Here is a 15,815-nt window from a genome sequence, read left to right on the forward strand (position 1 = left end):
GGACATCCATGCAAAAACGTACAGCCGGCAGCAGAGGGCCAGGGCTGGAGGGACTCAACGGTCAGGGGTCAGTGAGATGAGTGGATGAGATGGGTGGAGGCACACTCGGCACAGGGACAGTGCTGAGCGGGGACAGAAGCATGTATGGGATAGGCCCTGACAGAGGCGCTCACGACAGAGACGGAAAAGGAAGGTCAGAAAGGAAAACCCAGAAGCGTGTTGTCGGAGGTGACAAGAAATGAGCTTCCGGAAGGTGGGAGTGATTGATAATTGAACTGAAAGGATCAGTAACATGAGGGCTAAAGGCACGTTACTTGATTTGGCAATTGGGTCCCGGTGACCTAAGAGCAGCAGTGAGGAAGCCGGGCGGCAGGGGATGGCAGGGCCCGGCAGTGCCCATGAACTGGGAACCAAGCACAGGCTCTTCTCTAAGGAGGTCGGGATGAGAAAGGATGCTTGAGATGGAGGATAATTAGGAGGGGCTGCCCCTCGTAAGAGCCAGGGAGGGAACGAGACTGGCCAGGAAAGGCACTCAGCACAGCATCCAGGACACAGTAAGTGCTCAAGAAACAGAAGTTATCGTTCACTCGTTGGCTATTTCATGATCTACAACCTTACCATGCGCCAGGCATTGTTCTGGGCCCTGTATATATAGTGAGTGAGCAAGAGACACAAAAACCCTGGCCAAGGAGCTTACATTCTCGTGGGGGAGACAGACAACAGAGAAAATAAATAACTCAAGACAGCTGGTATATTCCACAGTGGTAAATGCTATGGAGAAAACATGAACTAAGGGAAGAAGATATAAAATGTTGAAGGAGGGAACGAAATTCTAGATCTGGTGGCCAGGGAAGGGCCCCACTTTTAACACCCAAAGGAAGTGAGAAAAGTACCTATAATTAGGAAGTGAGGGAATACTACTAATGATCACCACCACTGTCATTAGCATTCTCAATATATTACTACTGCGGTAATAGGTTGTAATTATATCATCACCGCTATCTTTGCCACAATGTATGTTACTATCATCACTGCCCTCTCTGGCTCTCGAGTAGCTTTGGCAGCAGCATCCAGCAGCCCTGTCCACGCTACAGGGGCGTTTTCAATGGAGAGCCGTGTACTGGAGAACCAAGCATAACCCGACAGACCATCATCACGGTGAGTGTGTAAGGCAGAGGCACAGCTCGGGTGGGAACACACCTGTGTGCAGTCACTGCAAAGAAAAAGCTGCTTCACGTGTGTGTTGAGGGGAGAAGGGCAGCCCCAGACCGGTCTTTCTGTCCCACCTGCAAGTAGGGATGCACGTAACAGGCCATCCTCAGACCCAAAGGCAGGGACACGAAGACATCTCTGGAGCAACAGGAAACGGTTAACTGCAGCTGGAGAAGGTGCAGATGGAGACAGTGTGTGACTCAGAGGTCCCAGTCGTGTTTCTACCAGCACATTTATCTGGTTGTTAGGGATAAAAATCAGCCAGCACCACCTGGGAATAACAGAGAACTGGACATTCCTACTATTTGCCCAGCCTGGCACGATGCTGAGAATGGGGGTGAGGGTGTGTGATGAGTTCTTACCAGATGACACTGAACGAGGGGACTGTGTCTTGCTTGTGACTGATGAGAATGCTTTTTTAACAGATTGACTTGGACTAATAATTATTATTTGCATATAAAGAAAAGAAGAAAAGGAAAAGAAACAGGAAAAGAATCCAAATGCCTGAGGACTCATCCTTTCTTCAATCTGTTTAAGTTGCTACAAAATTTTTCAAAGTTACAATGTCGAGTGTTTCACTTCTGGACAGCCACAAGCTTCCGTGGGCAGGTGGAAGGTGGGACAGGAAATGTGACCTGTGGGACAAACCCCATTTTTCAAATGAGGTCGTGGAAAGGCTTTGTAAATATCTTCAATGCATTTTGAGATGCCTTTATTATCCAAAGGGAGCCAATACAGAACTTGTCATTAAAAAAATAATAACCTCAAGATTAAAACATTATAGCTCAAGGAGCAGTGCTTGGACTATAGAAACGTTTCCATTCCTTGTAAATGTCTATGTAAACAGATCCCAGCATTTCCTTCCAGGCTTTGAAGCCAAAAGTTAAACCATTGCAATGCCAATGAAAAGCCCATGAAAGAAGAAAGTATACAGGCCAATTATGTTTTACCTCTCAAGGCAGTAGGAACTTGCTATATTCTAAATATTATTATCATGGCCTCACCACACACTCTTGATTATAAAACATTTCACACACATACGTAACAGTATGTACACTGTATTTTCATGCTTCTCTAAGGATTCCAGACACCGACTTCATCAACATCATCTGACTCCACTGGAAGGGCAGAAAAAGTGAATCAGAGATTATGGAAAGATTCCGGTCGTGTGGTGTGCAATCATACAGCCAGGAGACAGACGCCTCATCCCTGGGGAAGCCGCCACCGAAGCGGGGAGTGCAGGAGAGGGAGGGCAGAAAACACTGGCTACTCGCCCATTTCACTGCATCTGCAAACAGATTCAAGCAGCAGGATGTGGATTACTGTTTTCCTCTGGAAACGCCCTCAGCTGTCGCGCTGTGGTTGAAGCACTGAAGGACATCCGGACTCCGTGTGAGCTGCTGAGCCAGGGCGCCCGTCACGTCCAGAGAGTCCCCGAGCCCAGAGCACAGGAGGAACTTGACGCAGGCCGCGTGCTGCCCCGTGCAGGCCAGGTGCAGGGCTGGGTGGGGACAGAGGCACCCAGCTCAGTGCACCAGCTACAGCAGTACTGACTGGGGAGCAGGACGCCCCTGATAAAAACACTGACTCTTTCAACTGCACAGATTTCATAGTTCCATATTCTTCCCTATGACTTTGCCTATTCTGGATCAAAACATTTTTCCTTTTAACCTGACTTGGTCACAAATGGTTTTAAAAGTAACAAAACCAATTGGAGAGAATTTGAGAGACTTGTCTAAAACAACAAAGTAAGTTAATGAGAAATAGGAGACTTTAAATAGTACAGAAGACATTTTCAAAGTTTTGTGAATTCTCTGTGTAAGTAAAAATATCACCATGAGTAAGAATGACGTAACAGAAAGAAAAACTGCTGACTCATCTTCCCATTCTGGTTAGAAACTGGCGCTGAGGGTTTCTGATGTGCTGTGAGCCATGATCCTGGGTCCTGCTCCCCTGTCGTTAGGAGAAAGTTTGTGTCCTGGGACTTAGTGACCTTCCTCTGCAGCCCTGGAGTGAGTTGTGAATCATCACAAGGTCCTACTTAACCCTTGCAAGATGGACACTGGTGCACAGAGTGCTACTGAGAAGGTTTATTCTAAAGTCCAAGTCTAAGGAATTAGCTCTGAAAATATCTTTCTGAGCCCGAAATCTAAAAAATTATAGTGGTTAAGGTTTTAAAATACATTCCGTAGAGAGAAGACCTATGAAGAATCTATGTAACACCTGGGGAGCTGGTGTGATCATGGATTAAGATAGAAAGTGCTTTGATTTCACATACGTTGTGTGGTTTAAAATAATCAAAACAACAACAATAATACCAGCAGCAGTAAGGAGTAGTAGTCATCATCGTTACCATGGTAACAGCAGTAGTTCTATAGCTTTGCAAATGGAGGAGGTGCTTTTTTAAGGAAAAGTTGCTGAGCTACTAGAGGAATAATATTAAAAGTGATGATTTTAACATAGAAGTCCATTGTTTACATTCAGTTTACTATAATAATTTTCAAAGCACGTGTAAAATGAGGTCGTACCTGATCGATTTCTTTCGTCCTTGGCGTTGATGTCGGCACCCAAGGACAAGAGTGTCTGGATTGTGCTTATGTGTCCTTCCTGAGAGTTGAAATAAACGTGTTACCACTGTAATGACAACAAAAGCAAGCCTTAAACACAAACTCTAATGCACATTAGGTGCTTTTTCCAAAATACTCGACTGCTGAAACTGAATTTTCATTTCCAAAGGAAGGCTCGTCACATTACTCTCGAACTTCAGCATAAATCATTGAAGACGTAGGTGACGCTTAGTTATTAGAATACAGATGATCAATTTTGTAGCCAAATCACTGACCACTATGGTTGGGTTTCCCTCAGTGTAAGGAGTATAAATCTTGTGATTTACTCAGAAAGCACAATTCTAAATCTCCCAAGCAAACACACTCTTTGCTAAATCTTTAGGGGAGAAATAAACTGGAAAAGAGCGTAACCTCCCCTGGATGGGATTATTATCACAGCTGGCATTGTCCTTTGTGAAGCAATCGATATACCTTTGTCCAGCCAGTTAGCCTGTCAGTACCTGCTGAGACTGAAACCAAGGCTGCAGGTTCAATCTTCCCACTCGCTTTTATCCCCGTGGCCATAGACCATGCTCTTAGCCCACCCTCAACTGTATACCCACGTTCTCAAAGGGGGAACACAGGCAGGGGAGTGCAGTTCACCAGAAAAATGTTTATTCCTGTTGCTAGGAAAACAAGTAAAGGCAGGCGGCCAATAATATTAAAGATAGTGGCTACTTTTCTAGCGAAAACTTTTGTGTGTCTTCAATACTTCATACATCAGAGAGCCCAGTAAATGCAATTCCCTTTTCTTACTTAAAGAAATCTTCTGAAATCCAGTAAAAGGATAAGGAACTAGGAATTTCATACGATGGATTTTTATGGCTTCAAATAACATTATTCCTGAAAACAAAAAAGGGCAGGAGGGAACACAGAGCCCAGACATTACATGGAGTAAAGGGCTCTTCTCAGTTTTTACCCAGAAACAAATAAAGGCAGGTTTCTATTTAAAGGGCCACAGGGCTTTAGAATCATGACCATTTTAAGAGTATGTCATGGGCAATTTCTTTTTTCCATAGAGATCGAGCAAAAGAACCACGACTACAGGGTTACTCATCAACAGAGTTAGGCAAGCCTCAGGAAGCAGGAACACTGTTCTGGAAAGAAACAAACCTTAGCTGCGTAGTGAAGTGCTGTGAGGCGGGTGGAGGCTGCTCTCACATCTACGTTGATGCCAAGCTCAGAGACCAAGAATTGGACGGCCTCATTCTGCCCAGTGACTGCTGCCCGGTGGATGGCCTGGGCCCCCAGGGAGTCCTCAGCAGAAACGCAAGCCTAGAGGTTGGGAGAGACATGAACAAAAGTAAGGAGCAGAGATACCTGGGTCCATGGACTTCTGACATTTTGGCAAAACTCTGTGGTCTACGTACATTTTCCTGGGCACATGATACATACAAAGCTTTTGTCAGATTCTCAAAGGATGCTCTAACCAAAAAGAATGGTTAAGATTCAACGCTGTAGGCTAAAGTGCCAAACAAATAGAGTTACTGGGGAGAGTCTGTTGTTATTATTATTACGAAACAACTACTACTTATTGAATACTTATTTTGCTAACTGCTTTATGTACATTATGTTATGTAATCGTTATAGTAACCCTGTTTTACAAATGGAAACACTGCTGCTTAAAGAGGTAAAGGGGACCTCAGAGGGGGGGATGTGGCAGAGCTGAGATTTGAACCCATGATCTGAACAACAATGCTTCCTGTTTATCCCATGATCTAAAACTTGTAGGAAGAACTAAAGGGATAAAACCAAACCATTTCTATACCTTGTGTTTTTCGAGGAGCAGCCTGGCTACGTCGATGTGTCCACACTGGATGGCGTCCATGAAGGGTGTGAGGCCACACTTGTCTCTGCAGTCCGGTTCATACTGGCACCTAGAGCCCAAACACAAAGTAACAGCTGGGAACAGTCACCGCTTCAAACCCAATGGTGCTGACTCCTGACCACCTGCCTTATAGATGATCCGTGAGAACCTGGAGTGCTTGCCCTCCTTCCCCACCTCAGTATGTGTACCGAGCTCTTCGACAGCAGGTTGGTTTCCCCAGCAAACCCTCTCCTCCTCTAAGCTTCTTGTCACATTTTAGGGACCGTGATCTCTCCAGCTTCTCATGCAGAACATTGAAGTCACCCCTCATCCCTCATAGCCAATCTATTACCAAAACCTCTCGATTCTACATCCAAAATATTAAACAAAACTGTATCCTTGTCTCCATCTTTGTCTTCACCCCTTAAGACCAAGTCAACAGGGACCTCCCTGGTGGCGCAGTGGTTAGGAATCCGCCTGCCAAGGCAGGGGACACGGGTGCGAGCCCTGGTCTGGGAAGATCCCACCTGCCACGGAGCAACTAAGCCTGTGTGCCACAACTACTGAAGCCCATGTGCCACAACTACTGAAGCCATGCGCCTAGAGCCCATGCTCCACAACAAGAGAAGCCACCGCAATGAGAAGCCCACGCAAGAGGGATATATGTATATGTATAGCTGATTCACTGTGTTACAAAGCAGAAACTAACACACCATTGTAAAGCAATTATACTCCAATAAAGATGTTAAAAAAAAAAAAAAAAGCCCTCACACCACAACTAAGAATAGCCCCTGCTTGCTGCAACTAGAGAAAAGCCCATGTGCAGCAACCAAGACCCAATGCAGCCGGGAAAAAGAAAAAAGAAAAAAAAAAAAGACCAAGTCAACAGGCAACAGCCTCCTACCCATTTTTCTCTCTTTGGTTCCGGCCCAGCCATTCTGCTCTCACCACTAACAGAGTAATCTTTTCACCATGTAATTTGGGTACAGCCTCTCCTGGTTAAAAGCTTTAACTACTTCCCAACCACAAAGGACAAAGCCTAAAACCTCAACATGACCTCCCATGGTCAGGATTATGTGGCATCCACTCACTTCTCCGGGATCCTGGGGCCCCTCCTCCCTGTGCTTAAGGTGACCCCCCCTTCTGTCCGGTCCCACAGCCTATCTGTCCTCCTTCTTCTGTTCATATTGCTTCATGGTCCTACCTCCTTCCATTCCTACCCGTCTTCCCTTCTCCCCAGTCCTCCCTTCTTCCGTTCCTACCTTCCTCGTGATCACACCTGTCTCCCCTTCCTCTCGGCCCTACCTCGCACCTGTCCCATCTTCTTCTGTTCCTACCTTCAACGGTCCTGCCTGTCCCACCTCCTTCTGCTCCCCTGGGTGCCAGGCTCTTTGCTGCCTTTGCACTTGCTGGTCCCCTCTGCTTGGAACATCCTAATGCCATTCTTCACCTGGCCACTCCAAGGCATCCTTCAAATCTCAGCTTCAGGAGGACCTCAGAGGCCCATCTTCTCCCCCAGATCTACAGGACGACCCCTGCTCCCGCACAGCATTGTGGACTTTCCCTTTGTAGTATCATCACCATTTGAAATTTTATGACATTTCTGTGATTGTGTGTCTATACTTGGCTCCACACTAGCCTGCAGGCTCTTAGGGAAAGAACTGTGTTAACTGCTTATCACCCAGTGCTTAACACACACAGGAGGTGCTTAGAAAACATCTGTTGAATGAAGGAAGGAGTATTTATGACTGCAGGTATACAGTCCCAACACGTAGGAGGCAAGCCCTACACAGTGATGCTTTCGGGGCACTACATTAGGCCGCCTCCTCTTCACTCATCGTCTCCTAGGTAACCACTTCCATCCTATGGATTCAATCGTCACTTCCATGTTGACGAGGCCCACTCCTGTATCTCAGCCCACACCTCTCTTCTGGGCTAAAATCTGTGTCTAACTGCCCGCTGGATGTCTCTGCCTGGGTGTCTCACAGGTACATGTGACTCAACATGCCCGAAAGTGACACTGCCAGCTTCTCCCCAAGCCTGCCCCTCCTCCCCAGGTGTCATCTACCTCGGCAGGTGGCACCAGCACAGCACCAGCTGCTTAAACAAGACACCTGGCCATCATCCTGGACTCGTCCTTCTCCCTCATTCCGTTTGTCCCTTTATTCACCGAGATCTGGTGATTCTACCTCTCAAGTGTCTCCAGACCTTTCTCTTCACCCTACAGTCAGCATCGTGGTCCAGCCACCACCATCTCTCCTGTTCAACTGCGACAGCCGCCGGACTGCGTTCACAGCACCCACGCTTGCTCCCCCTCCAATCCATTCTGTTTTGCAACCGGGGGATCTTTGAAAAATGAAAATCTCTTATTATTCAGTGGTATCTTATACGCTTAGCACAAGATCTGGAACCCTCAGATGGTGCCCAGTGTCCCACTGGTCCTGAATCGCCCTTCCTCTGCAGCCTCCCCGTCACTCTTGGGACACAGCAAGTGCCTATCTTCTTTTGGTCTCTTCTGTGCACTGTGTTTGTCCCCGGCCCTGAGCATTCACGGTACTGTCACCTCTGCCTGGAATGCCCCCTCCACCCTGCCCCCATTTTCAGCCTCCTCCAGGTCATAGCATCAGTGTCACTGGGGCCGAGATCTCTCACCCCTAGGCCACGTCCCATGCTGTTGTGGGGACCTCGCAATTCTCTGTAATGCCCATCAGACTCACACGACGCGGGCAGCGTCCAACTTCCCTGCCCGTCTGTGAGTTCCACGGGTTGGGGGGGAAAGTGCATTATTTTGTTGCTGTGGTAGCCCCTGCGCCTGGTACAGTGAGTGCCGAGTGAGTATATGAATGTCTGTTGAATGAACAGATAAAAGGCCAATGTTTCCCCAGGTTTGTTAGCTATTTTTGTTTCACCTTCTTTATCTGCTTAAGTCCTTTGTTCATGTCTGTTTTGGTACCTTAGATTCTTTATGAACATTTTGTCTGAGCTCTGATATTATGCAGCACTGATATTAACTGTCAATTAGCAAATATTTTCCTTAATCTACTGTTTTGTTCTTACCTCTGAAGAAGCACCTCTACTGCCTCTGAACAGCCATGCATTGCTGGGTGGAGAGAGTTGAAAATGAGAGCTTTTTAGCACAAAAATAAAATGCTTCTTCCCTCCTGGCACCTCTCTGTACCCCATCCCTCTAGCTGTAACTTCCAGGAAAGAGTATTAAGTTAGGTACACTGCCACCGCCCCAGAAAAAGACAAATTTAGCTCGATGAGTGGTAAAGAGTGATGTTTTCACTTAACAGGTACAAGGCTCACACTTGATTATCTTGTCTTTATGAGACTCTGATGGCAAACATTCAATCTTAAACCTGCCTCCTCACTTTCGTGCTACAAATCCCTAGGACCAGTCAGTTTTTTCCCAAGAAATGTAAAACATTTTAAGAGTAATCCATGACAAAATAACCAGGAATTTAATTCTCCTGCTAGAAATAACTATCCTCTATAATAAAGATTTCGAGGGAGTTCCCTGGTGGCCTAGTGGTTAGGATTGCGAGCTTTCTCTGCTCTAACCCGGGTTCAATCCCTGGTCGGGGAACTGAGATCCCACAAGCCACACGGCGTGGCCAAAAAAAAAAAAAAAGAAGAGATTTTGACTATCTACTCTCTACTATTTTGTGTGAATGACTGGGCACTGACTGTTTCTCCACAAGAGCAGGGTAGTTCGTCAAACAATTCACGAGCAGAGAAGTTTTTCCACTCATGTGCAAAGTTTTATAAAGGATTCTTTAGTCCCTAACTGTGGCCAGAATAACTGTGTGCCTATCTCCTCAATTACATCATGTCACAGGTATTGATTTCAGAGAAACCTAAAAGCCCTGTATTCTAATTCAATGTGGTATCCAGAGGGCTAAAGATTATGTTCTAAATGTCTTGACCTGGACTCTTGGTCTACTTAATGCCCCTTTTGTCTTATACCGTGGTGCTTTTGCTTTCAACTAAGATAATCTACAAATAAACAGTTCAGAGTTAAGGATAATTACTCCAAACAATGAAAATGGTAGTCCAGATTTATATTCAACATTGTCACTAGATAAGTCACATCCATTGAGCCCTGGTATTTAATTATAAGCACCTATATTTATTTAAATGGACAGTACCATAGTAGGTATTACTGAAGATACAAGGAAATAGTCCCCTTTCCTTTTGCTTTTAATAATAATAATGTCAAAATGGTTGTGAAATAGCAGCTGTAGCTGTCCGGTGCTCACTGCGTGTGGAGCACTGCACAGAGGGCCTTGCATGTGCCTTAATCCCTACGACCTTGTGATACGGGCATCATCATTATTATTATTTTGTGGCTGAGGAAACCTGCTCAAGAGACTAAGATCCTTGCCCAAGGTCAAAGACTTAGTAAGGAACAGAACCAGCCTACCATCTAACTGGAGAGGAGAAGACAAATGTATGTGAAAAGTCACCTAAAACAAGAAAGAAGAGCATGTTAAGGGCCCGGTGACACTGGTTTTAGAAACTAAGTGCCAAAATACCCCAAAGCTGCTCGTATGCCTTGCCATTTCCCCAACCCCTCGCTCCCTGGTGGGTGGCATCCTGCACAGCTCCAGGTCCTACCTGCCGTGTGCAGTGGGGTTCTCCCAATCTTGCTCTCTGTCTTCCAGGCAGCTGGGCAAACAGCGAGTAGGTACTGGAGGATCAGAGGGTCGCCCTCTCGGCTGGCAATGTGGAAACTGTTCCAGCCATCTTTGTTCTTCAGCAGTGGATTGGCGCCATGCTCCACGAGGTCCTGGACCACCTCAAGATTCCTCCTTGTGCAAGCCATCATCAGAGGAGTCCTAAGATCAATCGGGACAAGCTGTCAGACGGAAGGGCAGCTGAGGCATTAGAAGCACTCGACCAGGGCTTCAGAAAAACGCACACCCTTGGCAGAGACGGAAGACCTAGAGGACTCGGGAGTCTGGGAAGCAGGAAAACAGCTTTGGCTGGCAACTTCTCTGCCTGTCGTGAGGGCCCTGGGAGAATTAACAAGGGGAAAATGATTGTGATGTGGGCGCCCCTACAGGTGAGGAATACTGAGGAGGCAAAGTTGTTTCTGAACTAGTTTTTAGTATGGCACTGAATTGGAACAGAACTAGTCAAAATCACAGAGAGTTTGTGCTTAATATTTGCATAAGAGGTACTCTGCTGGACTTATCCCATTCACCTCAATCAGTAACCGATAATTAAACTGTTCTGAAAAGGAGTTAAAACAGAGCAGATGACAAAGTGCCTTGCCGTAAGGAGCCTACATTGGTGGAGCAAATGAAACGGCGTGATTACAATAAGGTTCTGAACTGATGTGTGTCCACAACTATGGGACAGTGAACTACATCACTATCAACTCCTCTTCTCCCACATCAGTGATTTTGTGCTTCTGCCTTCTCATCTGCTATGACTCTCGGAAGCAGGGGCAGGTCTTGTTTACCTCCTGTCCCAGGGGCTGGCCCAGCTGAAGCTCAACATAACTACATGGGTCTCAGCCAGGATCTGTCCTCTGAGACTGCTTAGATATTACTTAATTACCAACACTATTTTGATTTTTTATTTTTGGTAATGTAGTAATGATAGTGAATGAGAAATCAAGAGGGAGACACCCAGATAAATGAAGGCTGGAATCTTCAAGAAGTGCTTCACAGAGGGAATGAATCCAGGGAAGGGACTTGAGAAAGCCAGCAAGGTGAGAACAGGCAAAAATGTCTCACTGTAACTGCATTTCCTAACCACACAATCAAATGAAACGTGCCCTTTTAACGGTTGTTTGGGAAGCCTGTTTCCTTACCCATAGAACTGGATAAGCATAAGAAAATCAGTTTTGTGCTTTAGTCACAGCCCAAGTGCAAACCTCAAAAAGTCACCAGGTCTATGCACCCCGCACCCCCATGCCAGTGGGCAAGATGCACTTTGTTTAGCTATCTGGCTGTCTGATGTGTTCCTTATTTATATCAGATCAGGAATCCCTTGTGGATTCATTCAGGAACTTCATTATGTTATGAATCTTCAGATGTTCATAACCTCTAAGGAGGTGGACAGACATAGTACTAAAAACGATGTGGATCTAACACAATGCAATTACTTTGTGTGATGGTTACAGGTGAGCATCGTTGACTGTGGAGGTGGTCATGCAAGGCTACACATGATAAAATCACACAGAGCACCCCCCGACGCACACATGTGTACGTATAACTGGTGAAATCCGAGTAAGTATACTGATTGTAGCAATTGTGGTTCCTTCTTCTTGTTACCTTACTGTGGCTGTTAACATGTTAACTTTGGGGGAAGATGGGAGAAAGGTGCATGGGACTTCTCCCATGTCTTTGCAAATTTCTGAGAACCTATAACTACGAATTTCAAAGTATAAAGTTAAAACAATGTCAGTGGTGAAGTAATCATTTAGCTACATGTTCCTAGAAGAACATCCCGCCCTGGGGCTCATGCTATACGTAGGACATATAGACAATTTGTAGTTTCCTTATATTCTATCTGATCATGTACTTTACTGTTCTCTGCTCTATCATGGGAGACAGTCTGGAACAGAAGATCGGAGCAGTTAACCCCATAAGGGTAGCAACAATGTTCTGCTCAATAGGGTAAGGCTGAGGGGCTATGGCGTGGAGGCCGACCAAGGAGCGGGAATCTACGATTCTGCGGGGAATGGTGAGGGTCTCTCCGCAAGTTCCGCCACCTACCAGTCGGCCTTCTTCAGGCAGTCGACCGCGGCCCCTCGGCCTAGCAGATACCGCACGCAGTCCCGGTGGCCCATGGAGGCAGCCTCGTGCAGAGGCCGCTTGTAGTCTCGGTTGGCGGCCTCGATGTCCAGGTCCCAGGCCTCGACCAGATAGGCCAGGATTTCCCGGCGGCCGTGGCGCGCGGCGCAATGCAGGAGGGTGTCCCTGGCCGGCCCCGCGCAGCCGGCGCCTCCCGCAGCCCGCAGCTCCTCCTGCAGGGCACACAGCCGGCCTTCCTGCACCAGCCGGCACAGCCGCCTTGGGTCCGCGGGCGCTGCCATGGCCCCTGGCTCAGCTCCCGGCCCGCCCCCGCCCCCCAAGGGCCCTCCTCGACCCTTCCCCCGGACGCCCCCGGCCTCGCCCTGCCGGCTCGGCCCCGGGCGGGCGCTCAGGTCTCCGGCTGACCACGCGCCCCGCTGGCCGCCGCGAACGCACGCTCGGAGGCTGCCGCCCGCGCTGGCTTCACTTTCCGGCGAATCATTAGGTGAACCGCGGGACCGCCGCTGCCGGTCCCAGTCACAAGCAGAGCGGACCTGCGGGGACGGGGCGGGGCCCGCGCGTCCCCGGCCACAGCCCCGCCCACCGCAGCATGCCCCGCCCACAGCCTCGGCCCCGCCCCACCCCAACTGCCGCAGCCCCTCACTGGGTTCCCGAGCTCGGAGGAACTCTGGGAAAGTTTCTGCTCGCCTCTTCCGCCCTAGCGGAAGCACGGACGGGGCGGGGCCCGCTAGCGGTAGCCACCCCTTCTCCGGGTGCGCGTTTCGATTGGCCGCCAGAAGTCCGTAAGCACGCCCCCTCCGCACGCGCGTTTCAATTGGCCAGGGGCGCATTCCGTCAGCGCCGGCGGCGGGCTCTTCCCTGGGCTGCGGCGGGGGCGGAGCTGGTGGAGGAAGTCCGCGGCCTTCGCGGGCTCGCGCTGCCCGGGGGATGCTGGGACTGGGTGTCCGCGCGGCTCTGGCCCGGCGGCGGAGGCGGCGGCGGTGGCGGCGGCGGCGGGGCACCCGGTGTGGAGCGCCATAGTGCGTGAGGACGACGGCGTGGAAGGGGGCGCGGGGGGGCCCAGTCGTGTGGACACTGAACCTTTGGGTTCCTCAGCGGGTCCCGCCTCAGGGGTTCCGCGGGGGACTGGGGGCCGGGCGCGGACGCAGAGGGGCGCGGGCCGGCGGTGAGGGGCGCGGCGGGGCGCGGCGGGGCGCGCGCCGTGGAGGCCGAGGCGCCCTGGGACGCGGGGGCGCGGCGCTGCTCGGCGGTGTGGGAGTCGCGGAGACGTGGCCTCCGCTGGGGGCAGCCAACGTTTCCTTTCCTTCTGCTCTGCTGTTTTGACCTTGGGCGAGTCATTTTATGGTATCCTTTTGCCTCTTTCGTTTGCAGTCGCCCTCCCCCTAACCTGAGTATTAAGAAAATTAAGGTGATGTGGGAGGGCCTTGAGCGGGTGGAGGGTACTTGAGGTCTGAGCAAGCTGTGTGGGGTGACGGGAGACGTGAGGGTAGGTGTTGAGTTCTTTACCCAATCTTACTGGATGCTCGTCATTTAACCCTTCTGGTGTTTTCAGTTCCTTTAGAGATAAAATGGGAGCAGCTGCTATTTGCCAGGCCTGGAGACAATTCTGCTTTACATCTTGTATTGTACTCTGGTTTACAAACCACTTTACATTAATTATCTCATCCGCAAACAACCCTGTAAGGAAGGCATCATGACAGGTGGGGAAATTGAGACCTAAAGAAGTTAGCGATTTTCCCACGGGAGTACAGCTAATAAAGACCTCTGGAAGGAAGGGTGGTAGCCCCTGGTGAGGGTCTGCTAGTGCTTGGTACTCTGCTCAAATAAATTAAGGGAGATAAAATGAAAAAGACCTCTAGTACGAAAACAAGCTCATTTTACTTGTGAGCGGATTGAATTTGGTTAACTGAGTGTAATATGGATAATCATCAGAGATAGAACCAAGTCCAGTATCAGCTTTGCCAAAGTTACTGTCCCCTTGTATTTTGCCACTTCCAAAAAAATGGAAGGTGTAAAAGTGCTTTGAAGCGCATCAAGTTTTAGGACATGCCAAGCATTGGTCTTAGCGCAGCTGTTGGTGTTGGTGCAAATGGAAGTTGAGGTATCTGGTAGTTTCACACTTTTTGTTGTTAATCCCCCTCCACATCCTCATTGCCAGTGACTCCACCTTCTCTTGCCTTACGCCTCCAGCTTCCTTGCTTTTAAAAACAAAACGTTTGCAGTATAGGACAGTATTTTAAATTCAGATGATTGGTTATTTAACTGGTATCCCACATGCAGTTCTGCCCCTGCTGCCTTCTTTAGGAGCTTATTTTGGTCTGCGTCCCCCTTTAGATAACTAGATGACAATGTATGTTAACCTGTCCACAGCCCCTGTGGTTCTCTGGAGCAAAAGTTTGGTGTAGAGCGGACAGATCTTGACAGTAAGCTAATAGATGGAGCTATACTAGGGTCTTATTAAGGTTTCCCAGTTGGTGTGCTCATTCCTTTTTGTGCAGGTGTTTGGAATTTGTGGTGTGCCCTGTAGTGACTCATTTCGCATGTGGCCTTCATTGGCATTGTGATTTGCTGCTTGGCTGTCCTCTTTCCTTTATCTTTTGTTGTGTTTCGTGGTTCCGGTGTCGTGATCATTTGACATGTTTTGTGACCTGTGAGTGTGTGAACACCAAACTTGGTATTGGACTTAGAACTCTAATTTCAGATTTGTTGTCATCATCTTTCTCTGCTTGTCATTCCCCTCTATCCTTCCTAGGCTGATTTTATTCGAAGATTGAATGTGAATTCTGTCTTTGCCCATCTGTCAGTGGAATCAGCTGCTCTTAGAGCATCTCACCAAAGCGTCTTGAATCTTATGTCTCCAGTTGTCACTCACAGACGTTTTGAGGACAAGTCTCATATCTCAGATTACCTCCCGGAGCTTAACCTGGCATGCTACAGATAATTTTAAAACAGAACAAACAGCCATTTTCAAAACTGAAAGCTTTCATTTTCCCTTCATTCCCGGAAGAAGTGATTAAAACGAAAACACGATTTCTCCTTTACTCTTTAATGTGGTTAATGATGTGATCATTGAGCTCTGGCTAGAAACGTCAGTTACCTGTTTTGTTTTTTCTCTTCCAGTCTCACCAGTCCAAAAAAACTTGTTAGGCTTCACTTTCCCCTTCTCCCTATTTTTGCTGCTGTTGCCCTTAGGCCTCGACCACCTCTTGCCTTGGTTGGTAAAGTGACTTTCTGCCTTGTTTTCTTGACAGTCTGCATGTTTACTCATCCTCTGCCTGCCTCCAGAGTTACCATTCTAATGTGTAAATTTGGTTGGTCATTGACCCTGCTAAGAAAAGCGAGATGATTCGCCGAATTGCCTACATGATAAAGTCCAAATTCCTTGGCATTATATTTAAGGACATTTATCCTCTGTGTTTC

The 15,815-nt window shown here is 48.1% G+C and overlaps 1 protein-coding gene across 1 annotated transcript; it reads right to left on the reverse strand.

The window, feature by feature from the left end:
- Window positions 1-2,268: 2,268 nt before the first annotated feature.
- ANKRD16 (ankyrin repeat domain 16) lies at window positions 2,269-12,676 on the reverse strand. The gene is made up of 7 exons (XM_065872394.1): window positions 12,357-12,676; window positions 10,246-10,466; window positions 8,683-8,725; window positions 5,587-5,695; window positions 4,932-5,093; window positions 3,741-3,819; window positions 2,269-2,713 (listed from the first exon to the last, which is right to left on the reverse strand). The coding sequence occupies exons 1-7, from the start codon at window positions 12,674-12,676 to the stop codon at window positions 2,532-2,534; spliced, it is 1,116 nt and encodes a 371-aa protein (XP_065728466.1). The 3' UTR covers window positions 2,269-2,531.
- Between the last annotated feature and the right edge of the window lie 3,139 nt (window positions 12,677-15,815).

This window comes from Phocoena phocoena, chromosome 2, assembly GCF_963924675.1.
Source record: "Phocoena phocoena chromosome 2, mPhoPho1.1, whole genome shotgun sequence".
Taxonomy (NCBI): domain Eukaryota; kingdom Metazoa; phylum Chordata; class Mammalia; order Artiodactyla; family Phocoenidae; genus Phocoena; species Phocoena phocoena.